Below are 24,378 nucleotides of genomic sequence, written 5' to 3' on the forward strand. Positions count from 1 at the left end.
TGTTGGGAAAGATGGAACAGGAAAACCTTGGAAATATGATTGCCTGACAAAAGATTTTGGGAATATGAAAACTACAGGCAACATCGAAATGAAAGCCACTTTTGAAATACCAGGTCTTAGTTACTGAACAACTAGAAAACAATGGTATGGCCACTGAAGTAATCCCCTCTTGATGAAACAATACCCTCTGCTTGCAGGCAGGTCCAAGGGTCAGAGCAGACCCTACTAGCTCAGCAGAAGGGGTCCAAAGAGTAGTTTTTAGAAGTTAAGATGTAACACTCTATGGTAATATAAGGACTCTTATAGGCTGTATGTAAATGCTATAGATTTGTATCTTGTATTAGATTGGTTAGTGACAATTAGAATATTCAGTACAGAAGATGATTTATTGTATTGTAACCAGGACTTCAGACATTCTCACTTCTGATTCTGATTCTCTCTTCTCTATTCCTCTCTTCCACTTCTACTCTTACTTCCACTCTTGCTCTTACACCCTCTCTCTCTCTCACCTGCTTACTCTCTTGGGCCTGCTCAGAGCTGAGTCTAGCAGCTCTGAGCAGTGCCCCAATACCCACGCCCTTTACAATAAACCGACTGTGTCCCAAGACCTGCCTATAGAGATCTCCATCCGTCTCCGTCCCGACCGAACCCGCCCGTAACCTACAATAAGGAGACTGCATTTTTCCCAGGGGGAATCTGTGTGTAGTAAAGAATACATATTCTGTAGCATTTGAAGTTCTTCTTATGCCTCCTGTGTTATTGCTCTTTGCATCTCTAATTCTCCAGATAGTTTGTGTGTTTTGCATATATACTAGATATAATAATGCCAAAATCTTACCTAATTTTCTAATATAAGCCAGAAAAGAATTTGCCCTCTTCCAGTCTTGCAACAGCTACTGAATGAGTTCATAACATGCCTACACTCGCCTAATACAGTTTATGGTCTGGTTTACCATTCCTTCATTACCATCTTTCTGAGTTGGACTTTCCATGAAAGACTGCCTGTTTATAACTGTTACTTGTTTGCAGTAATTTAAAATAGCATTCGACTAGGACTCTTTAAGCATCTGCTATTAACCTGATTTTGCTGACAATCCAAGCACAGGAGTTTAAGGGAAGAAGTCTCGGTCTAAAGGAGCAGTTCTAACATAGGCTATGGTCACTTCAAACTTTTTGCTTCAGGTTTTCATGTTCTAAATGTCATTAACAATTTCTAGGTGCAAACCTAACTTCCAGCATTAGGGTTCACTGGTATTTATTGCATTTATTTTTCTGAATACCTGTATAAATCATCTCTTGGGGTACCCACAAGAGTTATGTGGCAATGAACTACATAACATCAGAATCACTGGGATTTTATACACTTCTTTTCAGGTATCTTCTTGAAGGATGGAATTTGTATGGAAACGATGGTGGTCTCTTCAGCTGGGCTGTATATTGATAGTGAATTTGGTTTATGCCAATCTAGATTATCAAAAAGAAACTCCTCCAAGCCTGCGTGAGATTGACCATCAGTGCTGGCAGGTATCGTCCCAAGGGCTGGTGGAAATGAAGAAACTCAAGGTAGCAGATACAGTCATTGCTCTCTGGGACTTCATGATGTTCCTAAAGGAATCCCCTAAGCCCAAGCACAATGAACTCTTCAATGACTTAGCCCAGAACTTCTGGGATATGTATGTAGACTGTGTGCTCTCAAGATCCCATGGAATGGGCAGAAGACAATTAACATCTCCCGAATACTCTTCCACATACTCACACAGAACTTTAGAAGGTAACTACATGATATGGTACTAACATTAAACTGAACCAATGCTCCATCCTCATCCTTGATTGCTTAGACAACTCAATATACTAATTTACAATTTTCTGTCTCTACTTGTCAAACCCATTTGCATCTTTCAATGGTAGCTACTTTCATAATACACGAGTCACAAGTTGTTAGGGTACTACATTTCAATATTTAATGAAGTGTAAAAAAGGCTGGGTATGCACGTGGGAGTGTGTGGAAATGGATGCTGCATTCTCCGTTTATTGCTGTGTGCGTATAAATGACAGTACATTAAAAAAGTAATTACAATACTAAAAAGTTTCCTGTTATTAGGAGTTCAGCCTCAGCTTTGGGTAGTCATTGCTCTGTAGAAGGGAAGCTCAAATCCCTGACAGTTTGAGCCCTATTCTTCCTACTAAAACTACTGACATATAATGTGATGTCATGGTCACTGTGAATCACTAAACAGTGACAGATTCTGGTCATCATGATTGGGGTGAGTATGAACTGAGATCATGTAGGTTACTTTACATCTTACTAATCAGTCCTAGATCTGTTGTCCCCCTTCCTCCTCAGCAGCAGACTTTTTTCTGATGTACCCTGTCAGATGACTCAGGTTTTCAGAATTGAACATGAAGATTATTTAATCATAGCATTTCTAACATATTGCTTGGACAATAACTACCTGTCTTTCATAATCTTGCAGGGTCTGCTTTCACCAATCCATTTTAGGCCAAAAGGGGAGGAAATGAAGATACTTAAGGCAACATCAAAATGAAGGAGCACAAAATCACAACATATATTGTAGATGCTTGGACAAATCCTGTGGCATGGTTCAATCTTTTTTTTATCTTCTTTTTGTATAAAGTAATTAATCACTCCTAAACTGATAAGTACACAAATCCCCACACTACCACTTTTGCTTTCCTGTCTTGCAGTCTACCAAGCTTGCCTTTTCCTCACTGCACGTGTGAATGCTTTTGTATTTTGAGTTGACACCTTTGTTCTCCCATATAAACTTTAAAGTCTGGATGTGTCATATTTTTGTAGAATCTTGTTTTTTCCAATAATTCTCTTTTTGAAAGTTAATTTTGATGGAAACCCCAATATATTTTTATATATTATGTAACAGAGAAAATGTAAACAAATGCATTTTATACATTGTCTTGCACATGCTCTTTATTTTAAGAATTGCAAAAAAAAAAAAAGAGGTGGGGCATTAAGCTAAAGGGAAGGATTATGCTCATTGTAATGTCCTGTGCAGTCTAAACTTTGTATTTTATCATTGCTTAGTCTATGGATTAATTAAAGTATTTTTCTAAGCAGCAAGGTCTGAATAGCAGTAGTTTTCTTGTCCATTAACATGTTATTTGACATGTTATGTGACATTAAGAACAGCGCTTTAATCAAGACTCCAGATAAGGAGATGCAGTCCATCCCTGTCATTGCAGGCAGCATTTCAGCTGAGATGGGACCCAGGCACCAAGTGGTTCAAAAGAGGGACAGACTGACTCGGCTACTGCTCTCAGTATAAACCATTGAGAATGGATAAAATAATTCAGGGAGATTAACTGCCTACTTAAAGCAATTCTTCTGAGTATAAAAAGCCTGAGAAATACTGACTATTCTCTGCTTTACTCCTTGGGCAATGCAGCTTGTTCAGTCCCTGTTGTGTTTTAGCCTTTTATGAGATTCCAGGTGGTTTTAATTATTTTAGGAAATAGTACTTATGCTGTAACAGCATAGAAACCTTCATAAGTAACAAGAACTCCATCCCACATAATGCCTAGCTCATATATCGTTTGTAAAATATCCAACAAGTCTCACAAATTTGTAAACGTTCATTTAGGTAAACACAATATTCAACTGCATCTCCTATATGTCTCCTACAGTATTCTGGAGAGGGTACAGAAGTAGTGACAGGTTTTTCTGACTCATGAACATCACTTTAAGTTCCTGATAGAAATAGTATTTTTGAGCAAATGAAGTTATTACACACCCAAGCACAACAACTTCAGGAATTGATACATTATGATGAGCAGCAGTTTGAGAGCCATCACCTAACCTGCCCCAGCAATATCCAGTTTATAAAGCTGTGTACTGGATTGCATTTGTAACAAATGTAACTGGCATAAATCACATAAACAAATGCCCCTTGTTCACCTACACTGATTACCTACAGAAGTGTCAAAGTATAATAACATTTTAAAGGGATTGTTTCTGCTATTAGTGAGCTTTTAATTGAATGCCAGAGCAACGTATCCTATGCAGTTTTAAAAGCTTCATCCTTCTTCAGGCAGTAAGCCTTTGTTTTAATTAGTTTTCTGTAAGACACAAAAGTGCCTAGCATTACCATAATTGGCTGCAGAATGTTTGAACAATCAATTGCTACAGTCACCCTGCGGTGTCTGGCAAAGGGGCAGCTAATTGTGAACCCAATGAACACAGCAGCAGCAAAACTAATTCCAGGCAGACACACTATAGTGTACATCTATGAAAGCTGTGGAAAGGCACAGCTGACTACTCCTGGGATGTCAACAGCAGGGATTAACAGTGAATGGGATGATCCTTTCTTCCACCAGCACTCCCTCTGTTTCCATCCCTGGCTTACAGCAGGGACAGCAAGCCCAGCTTCTTGGGTGTTGTATGTTCCCCCCTGCAACAGCCAAACTATGTTCCGTGGCTGTCTGGCAAAATCAAATGCTGTTTGTGCTGCTCTGAGCCTTGTGTTAGTGCTGATTTATGAAGAATAAATGTATGTATTTGGGAAAATTCTGTCTCCTTCATTCTCCAGTCATTATTAATTAATATTAATACTCAATTAACAAGAGCATTTGCATTTGCAGCTGCTCATTTGCAGTCATGGTGTCTGTAGCAGAAGCAATACAATTTGGGAAGAAATGCCATGGGGCTCACTTTGTGCCTGATTTAAAGTTTTTGCATAAGCAAAACTGATTTCCAGTTAGAAGTTCTTTATCCATACCTTGGCTACAGTGTATTGCTGTAACCTTTGCTCAGAAATTGGAAGGACATATAATCCTCTACATTTTTTTTTAATGGGTCTTTGCCTTGCTGCCAGTAGTAATGAGTCACCCACACATTCACGTAAGTGCAAGCATGTAAAAAACCCTCAAAATGTCACAGGCTTTGGCCTCCTAGTAAAATTTGTTTTGTTTGGTTTTAATTGTGAAAAGACAACACACCACACATTCTCTAAACCAGCAATAAAGCAGCAAGTCTGCTGCAGAGCTGTCAGAAAAATATAACCACAAAAAACTGAGCAAGACTTTACTTGACACAGAGGAGTTCAGTTAGAGAATCTTTATATACCTTAGCTAACCTTTCTTGCAGGCAGGCAAGAAATACATACAGACTAGTTTAATAGAACAAACTTTATACAGATAATTTTGGGAAAATGTATGATGAAACTAGATTATAGTTAAAAATTATCAGTCAGCAAATGGTCAGCATAAAAAATTAAATTAGCATAGCTCAATTTAATTTCTTTAGCTTTAAGTACTAGACAACTTTCTTACTCAACAAGGGTTTAACAGACCTGCCCGTAAGAAAATCCTTCTGATCTTTGGAAAACACATGCTGAGATTTTTCTAAACTTCAAATACCATTTTTCATACATGTTTTATTTATTTCATTATTTTCTTAGAGTTTTTCTTTTTATATAATTTAAGTAGTCAATTTTTAAACAAAGCCATTTGCCTTTATTTTTAGTGCCACCACTGCTATATCTTGTTATAGAGACAAACAAATTTTTATGACATGCTTATACACACACCTATTACCTCTTCCATGAAGCAAAAAAAAGGAGTTGGAATATGCTAGCTTAAATTTATTTTCTTTCTTTCCAGCTGGCAGTTAAAATAGCAAAAGTTTGTGCTCCTCTGAAGATGTTGCTTACAGGCCAAAATGACAGACTAAGTGCCAGTTTGTATGTCACAGCATAAAAGCTTGTGATGTCACAGAAATTTATGCCATAACACTGGATAGCAACTGGTTTTAAAATGAAGATCCTCAGGGAATCTTGCTCTATTGTAACAGCAATTTCTGGCATGGCCCAAATTAAAAAAGAAAACTGCTCAGAAATGGAGTCATCTGCAAAAAGGTCTGCTGCTCACCAGTTTGTATAGGTATTCTAGAGGTGCCAGGGTGGAAGAAGATGAATTCTTTTTGGAGACAATAGGAATAAAAGCCCAACAATTAATTAGATTAGTAAGATCAGTTAAAGAGCTGTGAGCAACCCAAATGGAGCAGGACATTCCAGCATGTATCTCCAACAGGCAGGGAGAAACTGTTGGCACAAACAGCTTCTTAGTGAGTGTTTAGATGAAAACTGAGATGTCAGAAGTCCTGATGCTAAAAGTGGCAATTCAAGAAACAAAATGGATTTGGACAAAAACCATGTGGGTATGGTATCCAGGAAAACGAAGAATTGAAAGTGTTTATGTGAAAATTTATCACCCTGCTCAATGAGATGCTTAAACTGCAATGTATGGAATGCGTCAGCAAGAGATGGAAATGCAAATAGTGGACTGCTGACAGTGGATATTAGCACACAAAGTTACTAGACTAACATATCTTTGTACCATACTCTACAGGGGACTTTATTAATAAAACATCCCCACATTATATTAATTAAGGAAAAATATAATTTTACTCATGATATTCTAAGCAATTTATCAACTCATTAAAAACATTTATCTTGTATCTACATATAGGTAACTACATATTAATACAGCACTCTTTGGAACAGCATTTATTCTACAGGTACTGATTTTTTCTTGACTGAGTCCAATGTTTTATCTCTTTTGATCTTTTTTAAGGCTCCTATAAAAACAGCAGCCTTTCTAGGAGCATGGTCTGCAACAGCCAGTGGCCCTCCACTGTACTGACGAGGTGTACTTTCCACAGTTACTAAGCGACCAGGTCCGACCTGAAATACAAAATAAATACATTGCTTGACTTTCATGCTAGTCTTGCAAATGAGATGAGATGTGAATAATGAACTGCCTTTTGAAAATATTATTCAGTTGGTGGAGACATCTGCTGAGGTTTCTGAGGGTTACTAAAACTATCCCTTATACTAAATTCACAATTTGTTCCCATCAATATAAAAGAAAGGAGAGAGTGTTTTTTCAGCTGGTACTTTTATGTGCTCTGCTTTTCTGCCTTCATGTCTGATCTTACGAATGGAAAAAAAGAAAATCAAGCCTTTATTCCAATAGAAGTTTGCTGTACAATGTTATTTGGATTTGAATAGAATATCAGCCACAGTTTGCAACCTCCCTATACATTATTACTTACTACTTCAAATAAAAAAAAGGAACAGGCCTTCTTCTTGCAATTCTGAGAATTGCATTCTCAGAATGCAATTGCATAGAACTACTGCTCCAAAAAATCTCCAAGACTGAAAGACACATACCCTTTCCAGATTCATTACTACTCTTTATACTGAATAGGTTGGAGTTTTGGCATAAATATCCCTGAGTGACAGCTCTGTCTTCTAATCATGACCTACTGAAAAAAAATGCAACTCCTTGAGTGCATGTGGTTCACATGTTTGACTACTTGACCTTGACTAAGCAACAACCATTTTAGCTTAATTTTCATCTCTCCCTGCTAAGGGTGTGTCCTGGGTTGCAGTGTATTCAATTACCATCCTCATGAGCTGTTGCAATCAGGTGGGGCAGTGTTTCCTTGCCTCCTCCCCCCAGACTATCTTTCTGTTAATGGCCCATCATTGTCCTGCCGCATGACTCAGAGATAACTCCCTCCGGACTATCTCCTGTTAATGAGCCTCATCAACACTTGGCCTCGTGACTCATTACCCCATTGTGAGAGGCTCCACCCAGAGGGAGGAACCAAGCATCCCATAGTGGGTACAATCTGGGACTCTGAACACCAGAGACAACCCTTTCCACTGGATTTCCAGAGTACAGGAGCTACACAGCCACCACTGGACCTGAGGAAGAGCAGACTCTTTTACTACAGGATCACCTCTTAAGGAGGACTGCAGCCACCATTCTACCTGACTGCTACCACCACCCCGACTAACAGGGTGTCAGGTTGTATCTTGACTCTGTCAGTTTGAACCAGTGTTTTATTTTTTCCTTTTCTTTAATTTCCCTATTAAATTGTTATTCTCACTTGGTGCCTCCCACTGGTTTGTTTTCAAACTAGTACAGGGTGTTTGGCAGAGAGGAGGAAGATGGTTGCATTAAAAAAATTTCCAGCTGTATCTGTCATTTGTAATTCTCCTAAGCAGTGTACCCAAGGAATTTTATATGATGTTGCTAAAACACTTCTTTTCTCAATACACCTTTTCTGCAAAATGGACTAACCTTTTCCTTGTTTTTATCTACAGTTATTGAAATATTGATTATAGAACCAAGAAGCTACTTTCTTGTTAAATCCTCTCCCTCCAAGATATGAACATTCTTGGCTTGAGATTCAAGCCTTTAAAATAAAATCTAACAGTATGTTTCTCTTCACTAACAATTTCCAGATTACTCATGTTTATATCAAAATTTTTCAGATACTTTCTGCAAAATATTGCTGTTTAACAGTCTCACTGTTGTTTAGGCAAGTACCTAAATAATTTTTCCAACCCACTACATCTTGCATTCACAGATGTTTTCCTCCATATCTTTCTGAAGTTTAAGAAAATGAGAGAAAAATTCTAGTCCAGCACTCTGAGACAATCCCCTTGCTTCCTGTTAAGCTCCTTGCTTCTCCATCACATCAAACATGAACTTCATCTTCTCTTTTTCAAGTTACAGCCACCTTAGTTATCATTATTCATTCATGCCAGGGAGCCCATGATAATAGAATCTCCTGCCCTCATACAAGTTTGAAAACAGCACCTCATGTTCATCCTTTTTCGTTTTTCCTCACATGTAGGAGTAACTTACAACAAGCAACAAGAAACTATCCCCCTAAAATCCTCCTCAGCTGTGACGCTTACACAGAAATAACCCAGTTAGCACAAAACCAGTTACTGGCTAGACTGAGGATTCCCCCGTGTCTTGTCATAACTCAACATCTAAATATGCTGTTAGGTGTGAATTAGATCTTAACAAAGGCTTTTTATTTTCTCACACGTCAATTAACTGATAGAAATGAGAAAAAATGTTTTCTACAGATACAACAAGTGGCTTATCTGCAGACAGTCAGGGACATGTTACTGATAAAGGACACCTCTACAGATGTATCAAAGATTGCACAGATGTACCCAACAATGAAAGGAGGAGGTCTTGACCTCAGCAAGGTTTCATGAACAGCTCTCTCACAAGAGCTACATGTCACATAGCATAGGAATCATCTTGCCCACACTTTTTCAGAGTAATTTGCAGATCTGAATCTCATTCTGGCCAACTGCTTGTCTAAGGATATGTCAGAATGGGAAGCGGCGATTTGCAGAAGATACAGATTCTTTCTTATGTACTTGGACTTGTCAATATAACATTAAAGAAAGCATAAGCAGCAGCACGTATAGAGCCAGAATAAACCCCATACTGCTTACCTATTAATGAAAATAAAACAGTGTCATTAAGGATTACTTACTGTTGTACGGAGTTTTTTAATATCAGTAGAATGGACTGGTCCATTTTGAACATTTGCTTTAGATCCGGAAGCCTCTATTGATATTTTCTGAAGCCTTTTTGCTTTCTAAAGATAGTAAGAAAAAAGGCAAGATTGTTTTAATGTGCATTAATTGTGTCATTTGCACTAGTTTGAAAACATACAAACAAAATGACAAAATAAATGAGGTTATAATTCTATTTGCCTTTAATTGTAAGTACCCTTCCCCTGGTTTTTGACTCTTTCTTGTACTGATAACCCTAAAACAGAATAAACGGACATGGCATTGCAAGAGCGGGAAGGGAATCCCTGCTGGCTGTGACCTGCAGGCTGTACTCTGTGCAACGCAGCCCTGGGTGCTGTGAGCCTCCATGGCCACAAGAGCACAGTGCTGCCTCACGATCAGCTTTCACCCCACGCAGAGCACACAGCCACCTCTCCAGGCAGCCCCAGCTGTACTGCGGCATCACAACTCAATCTCAATACAACCCGGATGAATGACTTCACCGTTTTTCTCCCTGAGCTTTATGAGCTTTTGGTCAGCCCATCTGTACAGTTTCTGAACAGCAACCCTACATCCCAGCATGTGGATTGCTTCCTCCAGCTCAGCGTCATAGAATTACAGAATCACGGAATGGTTTGGGTTGGAAGGGACCTTAAAGTTTATCTAGTTGCAACTCCCATGCCATAGGCAGGGACACCAGAACAGGTTGCTCAGAGCCCCATCCAGCCTGGCCTTTAACACTTCCAGGGATGGGGCATTCACACCTTGAACCTGATGAGGATGGATACTGATTCAATATCCAAATCACGAATGAAAATATTAAATCAACACTATATTATCAACCCTGTAACTAACTCTGAGGAATATCATTCAAAACTGACCACTAGTTAGATTTTAGTCACTGACCACTGTCCTTTAGAGCCCATTAGTCCAGCCAGTTTTTCCCACAGCTTGTAGTCCACCTGTACGTAATCTATCCCCATTTTAACTACAAGAATGCTACACAGGACCGTGCTGAAAACCTTGCCAAAGCCAAGGCAATAGGCATCCACCTTCCTTTTTCTCCAGGACAAATAATTTTATCACAGAAGGCAACTATGTTGGCAAGGTGTGATTTGTCCTTGGTAAATCCATGATAGTCTATACCAATCTCCTTCTCCCTCATGTGCCTAAAACTGCTTTCCAGGGACTCAGTTAAAACTAGTGAGTCTCTAGTTCTTCAGATCCTTTTTCTGGCCCTTTTTCATTTCTAATTCTAGCATACATCTTTCCATAGGCCAGGGAGGTGCTTGCATAGAAAGAAAATTGTTCTCCATTGCAACTCCTTTGGGAAATGAAGAAAAATTAAATTTAGCTACCAAAGTTTTTCTAAGTCTGATTTCATTCATTTTCCAACTTAATCTGGTTGCCAAACCAGGACTCTAATATTCTTATGTTCTTCTGGGAAAGCGCAAATATTGCTAGAAGAAACTGCTTTCTTCCTAAAATATTTCCCATCTTGAAAGATTTTGCTGTACTAAAAAAAGAGAGTGAAGAATTAGAAAAAATAAAAGTAAAAATGAACAGACTTGTAGTTTCAACAGTTTCATAAGAAATACATATATATAAATCCACCCCTCAACTGCAAGTGACAATGTTGATCTCCAATTTGTGATTGTAGTCAGAAGAATCAAAGATTGTATAACTTTTCCAATACATCTTATGGTTACTTCTTCTATGTCTGTGTGAATAAAAAATTTACGATCACTTCTACTTGAATATCCACATAATTCATTAAGAAATGTGTTTGGAACTTCAAAATTATTATAAATACATCATGAATGTAAATTTTTTGCTCCATCAGGTTTCTTACCTTCAATGCCTCATAGTTTGATGTCTGAGTCATGACATTTTCCCAAGATTTATTTATCAATTCTCTCTGTGGATGGGTAGCTTGGATCTGTAACGTAAATGAGACTTACAGGATGCAACAAAATCCTGTTCTCCTGATCTCTTCTGATTTCATTGCTTGTGCTGTTTGAAAAGAATGTTCACCTACACACACCTCTTTGACTACCTTAGCTCATCCCTCTCACCTGAGACTGGATAATAATGTTCTAATAAAGTACTTGCCCTTTAAAACATTCACTTATGCACTGCCCTTAAAAAACAAAGAGAGGCTTACTTTGTGCAAACTAATTTCCCTCTCTTCCAAAACATATGTTGGACAAGGCCCAGCTCTTTCAGGAATACTTTCTGTATATTTTTACTCTCAAATGTTGAATAAAAGAGATAGAATCAGTTCAGGTGACAAAAGTGCAGTCATCATAATGCAAGACAATCCCCAAAACACTAGCATGAGATTTCAGACAACTATTTTTCAGAAAGCAGGAGAGGGTGAGACAACAGATGAGCAAAACCACCAAATGTTTGCCTTATAACCAAAGCTGGAAAATGTCTATACCTTCTCATTCTCAGCATGCTGGGAAGTGCAAAGCCCTACTTTCTGAAGTAATAAAGCTTTGTGAATATTCAGCAAGGGAGCTTATAATACTTATATTTCATTTAAGAAGCGGGTGTACTTGTAATAGGTACTTTGTATTGTTATCTGCTACAGACGAACACAGGTGCAACTCTAGTAACATAATGATCATTTCTTGTTAGCCCATTGCTGACTCATCGCCAATGACACTGCTTCATTTTTTCATGTTGCTCTCTAAATACTGTGGAAATTATACAAGCTGGGAGGACTGAGGTTATTCTAATTTAATTTAAAGTTAAAATTTTGCTGCTGAGACAGATTAAAACATTTTCAAGCAGTGTACACATACAGGATTCTCAACATTATATAATAAGAAAATCTGCACATAAATGGACAAAAAAGCTTAGGTGGGCTCTCCTTATTTAAATACTCCTTGTCTTACTTCTTTATATGTTTTTTCCTCCTCTTGGATTTTCTGTTCCTGTTGAATCTTAAGCACTTCAATCTGCAGAGCAACAACTGTTCTTCCAATACCTTCTGACACCTTTGAAATAGCTTTCAAGGCTCTCTCATCTGACGTAACAGGCCTGAATTCTTCTTTTATTTCTGCACATATTTCACTCCAAACCTCTCCAACCTGTGTGTGAAACATACACCACAGTACTTGATATTTATCTCATTTTTCAGTTCCAATTATCCAAAACAATATAAACCATCTCTCTCTTTACTGTTTGAATTCCCAGAATTTTTATGCAAGGTTAGACTGCACTAATACTGTGCCAAATTCATTCTTGATAAGCCTCCCTAAGCCTTCTCGAGCCCAAACTTGATTCCAAAGAGTAACAAGAATGCTGATAACTACAGCAAGTCAGAAGAAATAGAGATAGCTCCAAGATACCAAATTACAAAAGCAAAGTGTTGAGTCCTACTGCCTACTACTTAAAATCTCAAATTGCAGACATTATTAGAGCAAACTGCAACATGAGCCATCAACAGAAGCTGGAATTATAAACCAAACACTGAGTCTTGCAATTTCCTGAACACTGCAAGCTCTCTCTGAGTTTGTTCCTAAGGATAAAATTATCATAAACTAAGGCATCTTTTGAGCAGGACAGCTCTCACAAAGCTTGTTACCCTGCTCTAGTTTCCTATAGGCACACCATTTTTAACTTTACACAGAATGAACGAACGGACGGATGGATGGATGGTTGGATACTGCATGTGGGGATAAAGATAGGAAAGCACAGAAGAACCTTAATAAGAATGTGTTTTTCATGTCCTTTTTAATAGTGTCCCCCTAAACTGACCTTACTGGGCAAGGACACAGTCCTACTCTCCAGTCCTTCTCCAATTTCTTACTCCTGGCACATTCCTGTCTTGATCTGGCAAACAGTTAGAACTATTTTTTCCTGAGTTATTTTTATCTAGCATTAGTTTCTAGTCTTATTTTCTGCATGGTCACAAGCATTTGTAGCAGTATGAAGCAAGAACCTGGGGATTGAGGCAATGTTGGAGGTGGGATTATTTCTTTTGCTGGTGAATACTGGCTTTCACTATGTGAAATTATAGGTGACTTGTGACAGAGGGGACAGATTTTGAAGGATTATTTGTTTGTTGTGTCCTGAGATATACTTGCTATTTTTGGGAATGCAGGTACAGTAGTAATATTTGCTTGAACTATACTCACTTTAAAGTCAATATAACGTTGTATTATAGCAAGCGTAACAAAATCCTTAGTAGATAAGCCAGGTAAATTTTCAAAACCTAAAAGAATATTAATCACATCAGTATGATGAATTTATCTTAAAATATAATATTCTAAAAGAAGACATCTGGTTATATAAACACATGAAAATCTTCATCACACATACACCAGTCAGTCACTCTTGATCCTGAGCAGGCTTTTTGCCGGTAAAAACTCCGTTTCTCCACAATACTTTCTCTCTATAGTAAAATTTTTACTTATGAATGGCTTCATCAGCCTTCCAATCACTTGGCAGGCCAGGTTGCTACACTTTCGTGGTAAGGGTTTGATTTCTGTTAAAACAGTTGACTCTACAGATCACCGACCGGTTCTAGGGCAGCAGTTCAGCACATAAAGAGCTTGCTTTAACTGTGAAGTAGCCAACAGGAAAATTATACTGGTGCTTTGTTCCAAAGCTGTGTAATGAGGTTCTCCTCCACCTTGTAGATTTTGTCTTCAGCATAATGCCTTGAGCATCATGACTCCATCTTTTAAAAATGTTTCTAGTATGTGTAAAAGAATAAGACAAGGAAGTATGGTTGCTGAGACTATGTTACATTTTTTTTCACACTGAATGATAATGGTACTTAATTTTAAAAAAATCTAAGCACAGTCTATCAAATCTCTTTCAAGACTTCATCATATCATCTGTGTGGTAACTGGGAAAGTAGCATCTGTCTAGAGTATAATTACATCATGTTTTGAAGCTAAGAAATACTGTAAATAAAGACCATTTACCACCACTGCTTTTCTAGATCATTGTGTTACAGGCTGTTATTGAGCTTAATAGTAAGAGGAAGTTGCAGAGAAGACTATAAAATATTTCCATATGTTATTATCTTTCATATCATCTTAGTACTTCACAGGACAATGTATATAACTAACGTGGAAGATATCTGTGAATATAGGAGAAAGCTGGAAGAAAATCTTATGCCTTTTTATTTTCGTAAAGAATCCAGCTGTGATCCAACATTTAATATAATTAACACTACTAAAATTAGTAAGAACCTGGGTTACAACAGAGGACCAAATACCTATAAATTATTAGAGAAACTAAGGGTGTTTTCGAACCAGTTCATTCTCTAGGTAAAGCAGAGAACTGGCTAAAGCAATCCCAGAACAATTACTGATTATCTTTGAACCTGCAGAGGATGGACATGAAAACAAAAGTAAGCCTACAAGAAAATCCCTGAAACCAGTAATTAGACAAATAATGTTTATGCAGCTAAATGTTAACAGCAAAAAAAATTAATATCCAACATGAATTACTGAAAACTAAGACCCAGCTTTTGTCTACAGACAGAAAAAAAATCTCATGGATGTGGAAAAATTTATCACTTATCTTGACTTCAGTCTAGGTTTTAAGACAAGGGTATAATGAGTATTCATATTCAGTGTGTAAAAAACCAAAAAATTAGGAGGAACTGCCACACTTTGAAATAAAAGATTAAAATGCAAATTAATCTTGCCACTCTGAAAAATTATCTAAAACCACAGAATTTAATTCAGTAAGGACAAATAAAAAATTCTAATTGTAGGAATAGCCATCTGTACTAACCCAGGATGGTAGATGACTGTACAACATTCTAAGTTGAATGAGCAAACAATATCATGCCCCTAAGAATACAGCTATTGTTACATTAATGTCTGAATGGTTATTTACAAGATGTGTAGAATAACGTAACTCTATTTGGCTCTGAGGCTTCTGTTGGAGTACTGTGTTCAGTTTTGGGAAGAATTTGAATAAATTGGAAAGACTCCAGAAAAAAAAAAAGAACAATTAGAGATTATGTTAGAAAATGCAATCAATGAGTAATACCTTTTTAAATCTAAAGAAATAAATGTAGAAGTGCTAAAATATGTGAAAGAGATATCGTGTGTGGGAAAATAAATTGCAGAGAATTTCAAACAAACTTTAGGTTTAGTCCTAAGAAAACTCTTCCTAGTGGTACGGGCAGCAAAGTAGTGGGGAAGTCTTGAAATCTCAAACAAGGACTTTTAAAAACATAATAAGCAAGCATCTATTAATTAGAGAGTATTGATGATGCATCTCAATGTTTCCTTTGACCTTGTTTTTTTTTCTAGTGACTTTATCGATCACCAGTGAAGAAGTTTAATGACAAATATGACACTGACAAGGCAATTAATTTGTCTTACCTAGCTTGCAAAATAATGAATAAATTTTTGCCCGTATGCTCTCTGAAATTTCCATGATGGCAAAGGTGGGACAGCTGGCAGGCACAGGAATGACCTTTTGCTGTCTCTGGAAGCTGGTAGCAATAGGTTTCTTAATGTCTAATAATATAAAAACACAAAACCAGAGTAGAAAATTGAAGAGGTAGTAGGTTCCCAAACTTAGAGGAAATCCATCTTATTCTGTAGACACCATGTAAATAATTTTGATTGTTTGGCCAAGAATTTGAACGTAATATTTGGTCAGGAAATTTTAATTAGCATGACCAAAAATTTGTGAGAATACCACTCACTTCTTTTTACACCATACAACAAAACACAATACCTATTGTGGAAGAAATTAAGTAGTTTAACTGTCCAGAATTGGAAAAGCTGGTCATGGTTCTGTTCAATACTTGGTTAATTCCCAGTTGATGTAGAAAATGCTATATAGTGGCCAGAATGAAAAGAAAATAAACGAATAAATAAAACGAAATAGAAAACAAATGAAACAGAAGATAGTTTAGGTTTGGTAAGGATTACAGTGTAAAGTTATAAATGCTGATATTTACTGTCACCAGGATTCAGACTACAAAAGAAAATAATGTCATTATTTTACTGGACTGGTCACAGTTTCACACGTATCATCAAACTTACCAACAATCATTCCATATCGATCACGTTTGACTCCCAAATCCAACTCCTCCTGTCTCCATAACTGTATTAGAAGGTTAGCAGCTGTTTGATCTCTCTTCCCTCGCCAGATACTCATGTGCAAAGTGGTTTTAGGGTTGTCACAAAATTCAACCAGGATTCCAAGAATTATATTGCACAGGTTCTTTTCCTTTAACTTGGTCAAGGAAAAAGTAAAGAAAGCTTTAAACTGTTCAAAACACAGGGATGTCTACCTTCTGAGAAATTGTGTAATATGTAATCAAGTAACTGCAAGCTTTTCATCACTAGTTTTGCACAAAACTCACGTATAAACATGTAAATCCTTAAAGTTTCTGGAATCCTGCTATGCAAAGTTCCATAAATCAAGGAACATGAGGGGTATGAGTGCAGGATCATACAAGATGCACATTCCTGTGTGTAGAATTACTCAGTAGGTTTTGTGTACATGCCTCCAGGATCGTGTGCTGGAGAATACACTGCTACCAAAGTTTACTGTTGTAAGAAACAGACTCTGAAGGCAGAGGCTGAGCAGTACAGCACATCTTGTGTTTTGTGGCCAGGTCTTTTGGCAGCAGCTGAGAGGAGGCAAGGGCTTCAAACTGAAAGAGGGTAGGTTTTGATTAGGTACTGGGAAAAAATTCCTTACTTTGAGGATGGTGAGGGACTAGAACAGCTTGCCCAGAGAAGCTGTGGATGTCCCAACCCCAAAGGCTGGATGGGACAGGCTGGATGGGGCTTTGAGCAACCTGGTCTACTGGAAGGTGTCCCTGCCCATGGCAGGGGAGCTGAACTGGATGATCTTTGAGGTCCGTTCCAACCCAGGCCATTCTATGATTCTGTTATTCTGAGGGTCTGCAGCCTTGGACTGCAAGAACATCAGGGGTTGGCAGCACAGCCAGTAAGAATGAGGAGTGAATGAATGAAGGAAGGTGTGTTTTTATTTTGTAAGAGGTGAAATGTCTGTGCCAGCTCTGTGTCCAAGATCCCCAGAAGTAGCCATACACACAAGATACATGTACAAAGTAACTTCAAACATAAAAACTGTTAAAGCGACCAAGTGTTCTTACTAACTTCAATATGAAGCACTGAAGTGCTTTTCTAAAGAGAGGTGTCTTCCAAACTACGAGCATAGTTTGAGTTTTCTTTTCAAAAACAGTATAGTTCTGTTAAATTAAAAACACCCTCTATCAAATATGTATTAACAAAAAAAAAAAAAAAAGAAAAAAGATACAGGGAAAATCTATACAATAAATTCTGAGCAGATGTCTGGGTCTGTCTCAGAGAATTAAATGCACTGATTTTTTGTTTTTGTTTTTGGTTTTTTTGTAGTATAACAGTCTTAGGAGATACTGCAGCAAAAATAATGCAATTTTCCATGTTGTTTTCCTACTCTTTCATTCTACAAAACCAATAATAAAAATACCTACTGCCAACAAATCCAGAAGGAGAAAAATGCCCTGTTTTTCAATAAAATAGTCCTCTCCAATGTAACATCCAATGACACAGGACCTTAAACAGAAATAATTTCACTTATGTAGAAACACTTCTATGCATCAGAACATTCTACAACCATCTCATTTATTTTGCTGAATTGCATACCATTTGGTATGCAATGTGCTTCATACCTTCAGGGAGTAGAAAAATCATGTTTCACGTGCCTTTTCATTTACACCTATAACTAAATATACCCTGCTTGACTGCTCTTTCTTCTCCTGCAGATGGCACATCTTCCTTGAAGCAGCCTAAGAAATTTGGCAGGTTCACAATGAATTGGAGTATGTATTTAAACTGAAACGAACTCAGTAAACGAGCTTAAAATTTAACCAGATCATGTCCCTAATCTGGTTTATTGTAGGGCTGTGTGAATATTTCTGCCAGCAAAATCAAGGGGGTGAGTCAAGCAAGACTTTTTTTTGGCAATGGTTTGCTTCTCCCAGATTAAAATAATCATATAGCCAGCATTCATGCTGGTTTTGCTTCCTTATTTCCTCAGCTATGATCATTAACAGAGAAACTAAAGAGATCTCCTGCATCAGTATTTTCTCCCAGCAAACATATTCGGTTTTCAAGTATTTACCAACCTCTGCCTTAGAACAAATTAACTTTTTATTTTCCTCCTATGTATTGGCAATCTTTCTGGCCCAATATAGCCAGTTTACAAACAATTCTTATGCTTACACAGTTTTTTGTTAATATTGGTCTGTTCCTGAGTACTGTTTACTTCTCTAAAGTTATTTACAGATTCTAGCCATATGCATCTCTTAGAAAGTCTTGAGTAGCTCTGCATGTGAGGAGGTCACTCAGTGCAGAGAGTGAGGCTGTCATACTGAATCTATATTTGGAACATACTGCATGTAAGATTTTCTATTTCATTTGCATCATTTTTAATTAGTCAAATTTTATTAAGAATTTTTGTACATTGTAAATAGAAGAAAGGCCTATATGTGCAGAGAAAGATCATAGCACTGCAGACCTAAAAAATACAAGAGTTTTTCCGAGTTACTGATGCAAAAATACTTCACTAACCACAAGCAGTCGAGTGCACTGAGGAGGAGACAATTGTGGCCTAATCCACTATATAACTTCTTTGGATCCATCTTAAAGAATGGGATAAGTATAGCAATTCCTTCACAGCTGAAGAGTTCCTGTTGAAATGTTAATTAAAGCAATGTTTCTTAAGCAATATTTACTAAATGTAAACATGTAAGAAAATACAATGGAAACTGAGAAATGTAAGTATTTATATTGTAATAAATTTGGTCCACAAAAGCAGGACATACTCCTTATACACAAGAAAAAGAGATTTTCAGTTTTTCCAAAGTGCTAATTCATTTCTTAACACACTTCCATATATCAGTTTCAAAATAATGTAAATTAAAAATCAAGTATCTTCAACACTTGCTAGTGGATTTCTGAGTGTTTTTGCATTTTAGCTGTGTCAAGAAACATGACTTGTTAACAACAGTTGACACCTGCTTTTAAATTAAAACAGAAAAAAAGTGTCCCTTAAATGAAAATATAACATGTTTTGGCAATGTCTGCACAGTATAAGGTAGAAAGATACATACCTTTCTGTGGAGATCATTATCACAGAGAACAGACAAAATAAATAAGGTATCAGCTTGGATTTCCAGTAGAAGAGTACTTTCCTTCTCTTCAGATTTGTTTGCTGCATACTTTAAGATGTCTGTAAATGGATATATTTTATATATATGAATGCCCCTATACACAATTCAAAATTCTATTACAGCTGTTGCTTTTTAAAAAAACTCAAATTTACATGAAAGGATTTTTAAAGTAAGTTCAGTTTTATCTCCTGTGTTTTTATAACAGCTTACAGAAGTGCAGCACTTTGATGCTGCAGTTTCATGGCCTTTACTCTTAACAGAGTTAAGGACAGCAGTTTGCACTGATTTCTCCCTTGTTCAGACTCTGTGCTGCCCCTTGTATTGTGCCAGTGCAAGGAATTCAGGGACCTGATGTGAATTAAGGAACTCTTAGAAAAAGACAACAAACTTACTGGTTCACTCTATTGTGCAGCTTCACAAACGTTTGTACTGACAGTGGAAATGTGGGAAAGACATGAAATACCACCATTGCTGAGAAAATCTGCCTTGGAGCCACTATGTGAAAGAGGGCATTCATACACAAAGCTCCCCTAGAGTAAGAAAAGTTACTTGATTCTGATATGTAAGGCATAGTGTTAATTTTGCTTTCACTAAAAGCTGTAGGTTTCCACTGAGTTTTCACTGGAGTTCAACTGAGGCTATAAAATACTTCATTTCTAGGCTTTTTATTAGAACATACTCTTTGAATTCCAAAGGATCTTTCCTGTTTTGTTTCCTTCAGAGTACTGAAAACTTTCTGTTACTGTAAGAAAAGAACTTAAACCAGTTTGTTTTGGAACTTAAACCAAAATTTTACAGTAGGTATGTGTTACTGAACAGGAAATGAATGCTCTAAAACTGCAGGAGCAGTGGTTAAGCAGTTTCGTTCTGCTTTTTTTCTTCATGTTTTTCATACAAAGGCACCTTGTTATTAATTTTATTCTGCACTAAAGAGGAGTTGTGGAAAGCAACACTGTAATAGATTTAGGTGGAAAAATACTCGTGGGCTGGAGTTTCTGGGGGCTACCACTATGAAAACAAGATGTACCAAATGCAGCAACATAAAGCGAGAAGGGGCAGCTTTTGCTCTGAAATTAAACACGTAGACTTTTAGAACTGTCTGTTTTGCTTAATTCATTCAATGGGTGTTGAAACGTAAAAAAATTTAAAATAAAATCAGTTACATTTTGGATTAACTGGTAGAGGTTTTTTAGTTTTTCAGCAGTCAAAGGAATAACACACTAAAAACACAGCACACAAAAATACATGAACATTCTTAGTGTCAACAGAAATGTACTAATTAAACAACAGCAATACAAATTGTGCTTTACCCAGTAGCTGGCTAATTGCTCCCTGGTCACACAAATTAATGTTCACAGCATCATCATAAAGGGACACAACAAATCTCAGCACTCGGAGGCCATAGCGCATTTGTGCAAGTTTGTTGCCACAACCACCTGTTCCATGGAAACTGTTACCTTGACCAAAGAAAGGATCTGTGGAGCAACATCAATGAATAGTAGTTTTTGCAGACAGTGTATGTTCAGAATGATAATGTGCTCAGGAAAAATAAAACCAAAAAACACCCCAAAACACAACAACAACAAAAACCCCCAAATCCCCTTGAAGTTAGAAATTACTCTTGTTTAAAACCATCTAGTAATATGCCTTTCCATGTATGACTATACTTTTTACATGCAAAAGAAAGGTAAGATTTTGGTCAACATTTGAAATTATTATACATTTTTTAACCTTACTAGGTTCACGAGCAGTTTTCAAAACTCAAAATATGTTCTTTAGCATGACATTTAATAGCAACATTTTGATCTCCATTCAACCCAAATAAAAATTTCTTCCCAGGAAGACATACCAATTTTATTATGAAAAATATCTATCCTTAGAAATCTGGTCAACAAAACTGAGTGCCCTTAGTTATCTTTTTGCTTAGCCCACACTCTGATCTGATGCTCAGAAGCCAGCTTTAGTCCGCACCCTGTCTGTCTGAGTTAACGTGTCCTGTCTCATGGCAGGAATTACTGGTCTCACTTGGCCACAAGGGAAGTTCCTGGCTCATATAAAACACAGACAATAGAGGTGTTTGGCTACCCACACAGATGGAGGAATATCAGTATAGTGGTACACAGGGAAAGGGGCACCAGCTTATCCATCAGCAGAAAAAAAAAGGATGGCTGTTTGTTTTTTTGGAAACATTTCATTCCTAAGTGACTTATTGAAAAACAATCATTCTGACATCATGAGTTTTACATTTTCCTTTCCTGCCAAAGAAAGTAAGTTCAGCTGAACTGTTTTGAGGTTACCTGTGTGTGAAAGCCATGAGCACCCACTGACCTTGGCCTATACACCATTCTAGGAACACAAGGAGAAGAGTATTCGCTTGGCAGGACAAATATTTATCTACTAACACAGGAGCCACCGAAGCTAAAACAGCAATTGCATGAAGCTGTAATTCTTCATATTGAGCAGCAGACCACTCATGAAATCCAGGCCTTTGATTTGGTTTTACATAATAAAGTAAAGCTGGCATCACATGATTTTCACTGAGGAGCTGCAGAGTCCAGAAAAAGAAAAAGAGAGAGAGTTTACAGGTTTCACATACAAATAAGAAAAATCTAAAGCATGAGTCAACTTTATCTGTCCTACACTAACAACATTTTTTTTTTATTGAGAAACTATGTCATGAACACTGCAAGTACAGGCAAATTCTCTTTATATTCTGTAGATTTCCCACAGACTGTGGTTTGTTAAATTTTATTATGTTCTTCTGGTATATTTCAATAATGCTCTGCAGTCACTTGTCAGCAATTTTCCTAGCACGGTCCAAGTTTGTAACTTTCTAAAACAGAAATTGTATGCTGCTTTCCAACAGCAGGACTTGGTCTGAAGCTATGTATGAATTCCTGATTTGGAGAACAGATAACTTCACTGTACTGGGCTATGCCAGATGGACAGATAAGTAATATTTTTGTGATTCCTTTGTCTTTGTCTTTTTTTGTTTGGTTTTTTTTTTACTTATTATTTCTGTTCTATTACAACTTACCTGTGCAGCAGATGGGTCTTTAGATAAGATTGCTATTACATTAAATAGTAACTTCTTCATCTCAAAGTCCTCATAAGAGTAGGTAAGTTTAAAACCTTTTACCAAGGGATTGGGAAGTCTAACTATGAAGGAAATTGTAGATAAGTTACAAAAAAATCATAATTAAAGGCAAAAATTGTGTAATTATGCAGTATGGAATCTCTTACCTTCAGTAAATGTTGCAAGTACTATTAACAGCTCTGCAAATCCACTTTCCTAACAGGCATTCAAAAAACATACATTAATTACATTAAATTGCAGTGACATTAGGACTTATGATTTAATTTTGGTTTGGCATTCTTCTTCAGAACACGGAATTTAATGTATCCTATGGCAGGATAAACAGAATTTTATCAAAGAAGAGGTCAACCATTTGGACATTATACAACAATAACTAACTGCAGTCCTAAGGGTACAATAAAACCCATGTTTCATTCAGTACAAGTCTGAACTTCTGTGGGGAAATGTATTCACTACTATAATCTAACACAAGAAACCCATATTCTCAGTGCTCTTAGAGCTGTGTTTTTAAAAATGCATTTGTTCATGTTTTACATCAGGGTCATCAGTACATACAATTTTGTGGCTTCAGTTATGCAGACCAATACACTTCAAGTTTAATGCATTTACAAGTAAACATATAAAAACTGCATGTATGGACAAGAAGAACTTGCCAATATCACACATGAAAAGCTCAGAAAATAAAATCTTGTAAATCATAGCTCCTAGAGAGCTAGGAGAAGGACAGTAATGTCTAATATAACTACGGATAAGACCAAAGCCAGGAACCGTCTATGCAGGACATTATTGGCAAGAGAGTTTTGTTTCTGAAGCAATTAACAAACACACAGTTTTATTCTAACACAGAGAAATAATTATCATTATGAATTTTACATATATTTTAGTTTGGTTGTGATGAGAAAACTGTTTTCCTTTTCAAAGGCTCAGATTCTTATGCTGATTTTTGAACTATGTAAAATACAAGACTGACTTTTCTGAAGTTGCTTGGATAGTATATTAAGAAAAAAGGAACATTCTGAAGCAAATTTCTCTAGTATGATCTATAAGGCAGGATTAAATGGTAATATTAACGTTTTTCCTACCTGATATTTATACCTTGTAAAATCTCTAGGCAGGCTGAGAGTAAAGAACCTAAATTGTTTTAATATTTTCTTTGTATAGAAACAATTTTTCTTCCTTTTAGTATAAGGAATTAAAAATACATATCCTGTTTACTTATCTTGTAGGAAAAAAATGCCCTGTTTCTACAGCCAGATAAACAATTTGAATGTTCTAGACATCAAATATGTTGCTGCTCTAGTACAACAGACATTTCATACTAGTTAGTGTTAAATGAAAAGCTTGAATGAAAAGTCTGTAAGATTCATTACAGACTACAACATCTGTTTAGTAATACAGCCAACTGGAAAACTTCTATTCAAGAAGAAAGTAATATATTCCTGAACAGCCAATAGATCCACAGGGATTTGACTACTTAATTATTCAATATGTTTGTCACAACTTCATTTGAAGTTCTAAATCTTAACTGTAAAACAAGAGACTAAAGGAATATTAACATCTATAAAAAGTTAATTTCTCTGCAGGTTTCTCATAAAAATTCTGGAATATTACAAAAGAATGAGTCATCTACATTTCAGGCAAGTCATGGTAGTGCATTATGTGATGTAGTCTTTAGAAGAATTTATGTGCCTCTTATTAACTGGATCTAAGTAATTATTTTCTCAGAATCTTAC

At 36.8% G+C, this 24,378-nt stretch overlaps 2 protein-coding genes across 17 annotated transcripts in view; one reads left to right on the forward strand and one right to left on the reverse strand.

Moving 5' to 3' along the window:
* Positions 1-24,378, reverse strand: part of LOC121671717 (metalloreductase STEAP2) — an 83,043-nt gene that overhangs the window by 22,148 nt on the left and 36,517 nt on the right. For 8 of the 16 annotated variants that reach the window (XM_042043838.1, XM_042043837.1, XM_042043836.1 and 5 more), the window contains 13 exons: positions 22,792-22,840; positions 22,586-22,707; positions 21,877-22,093; positions 20,859-21,023; positions 19,489-19,607; positions 18,947-19,065; positions 17,848-17,929; positions 16,403-16,595; positions 15,731-15,868; positions 13,517-13,593; positions 12,272-12,466; positions 11,221-11,307; positions 9,347-9,451 (listed from right to left, as the gene is read on the reverse strand). In XM_042043838.1, coding sequence (XP_041899772.1) covers positions 9,347-9,451; positions 11,221-11,307; positions 12,272-12,466; positions 13,517-13,593; positions 15,731-15,868; positions 16,403-16,595; positions 17,848-17,929; positions 18,947-19,065; positions 19,489-19,607; positions 20,859-21,023; positions 21,877-22,093; positions 22,586-22,707; positions 22,792-22,840 — 1,668 coding nt within the window. Of the gene's footprint in view, positions 1-4,927; positions 6,717-9,346; positions 9,452-11,220; positions 11,308-12,271; positions 12,467-13,516; positions 13,594-15,730; positions 15,869-16,402; positions 16,596-17,847; positions 17,930-18,946; positions 19,066-19,488; positions 19,608-20,858; positions 21,024-21,876; positions 22,094-22,585; positions 22,708-22,791; positions 22,841-24,378 lie in introns of those variants that run through there. The other 8 variants (XM_042043843.1, XM_042043859.1, XM_042043850.1 and 5 more) reach the window with 7 other exon arrangements.
* Positions 1,232-3,093, forward strand: FAM237B (family with sequence similarity 237 member B). Its single transcript, XM_042043860.1, has 2 exons — positions 1,232-1,771; positions 2,475-3,093. Exons 1-2 carry the CDS (start codon positions 1,390-1,392, stop codon positions 2,498-2,500), a joined length of 408 nt encoding a protein of 135 aa, XP_041899794.1. The 5' UTR covers positions 1,232-1,389; the 3' UTR covers positions 2,501-3,093.

Source organism: Corvus kubaryi, unplaced genomic scaffold (genome assembly GCF_017639235.1).
Source record: "Corvus kubaryi isolate FWS band 111438036 unplaced genomic scaffold, C.kubaryi_AGA036_p1.0 37398, whole genome shotgun sequence".
Taxonomy (NCBI): Eukaryota; Metazoa; Chordata; class Aves; order Passeriformes; family Corvidae; genus Corvus; species Corvus kubaryi.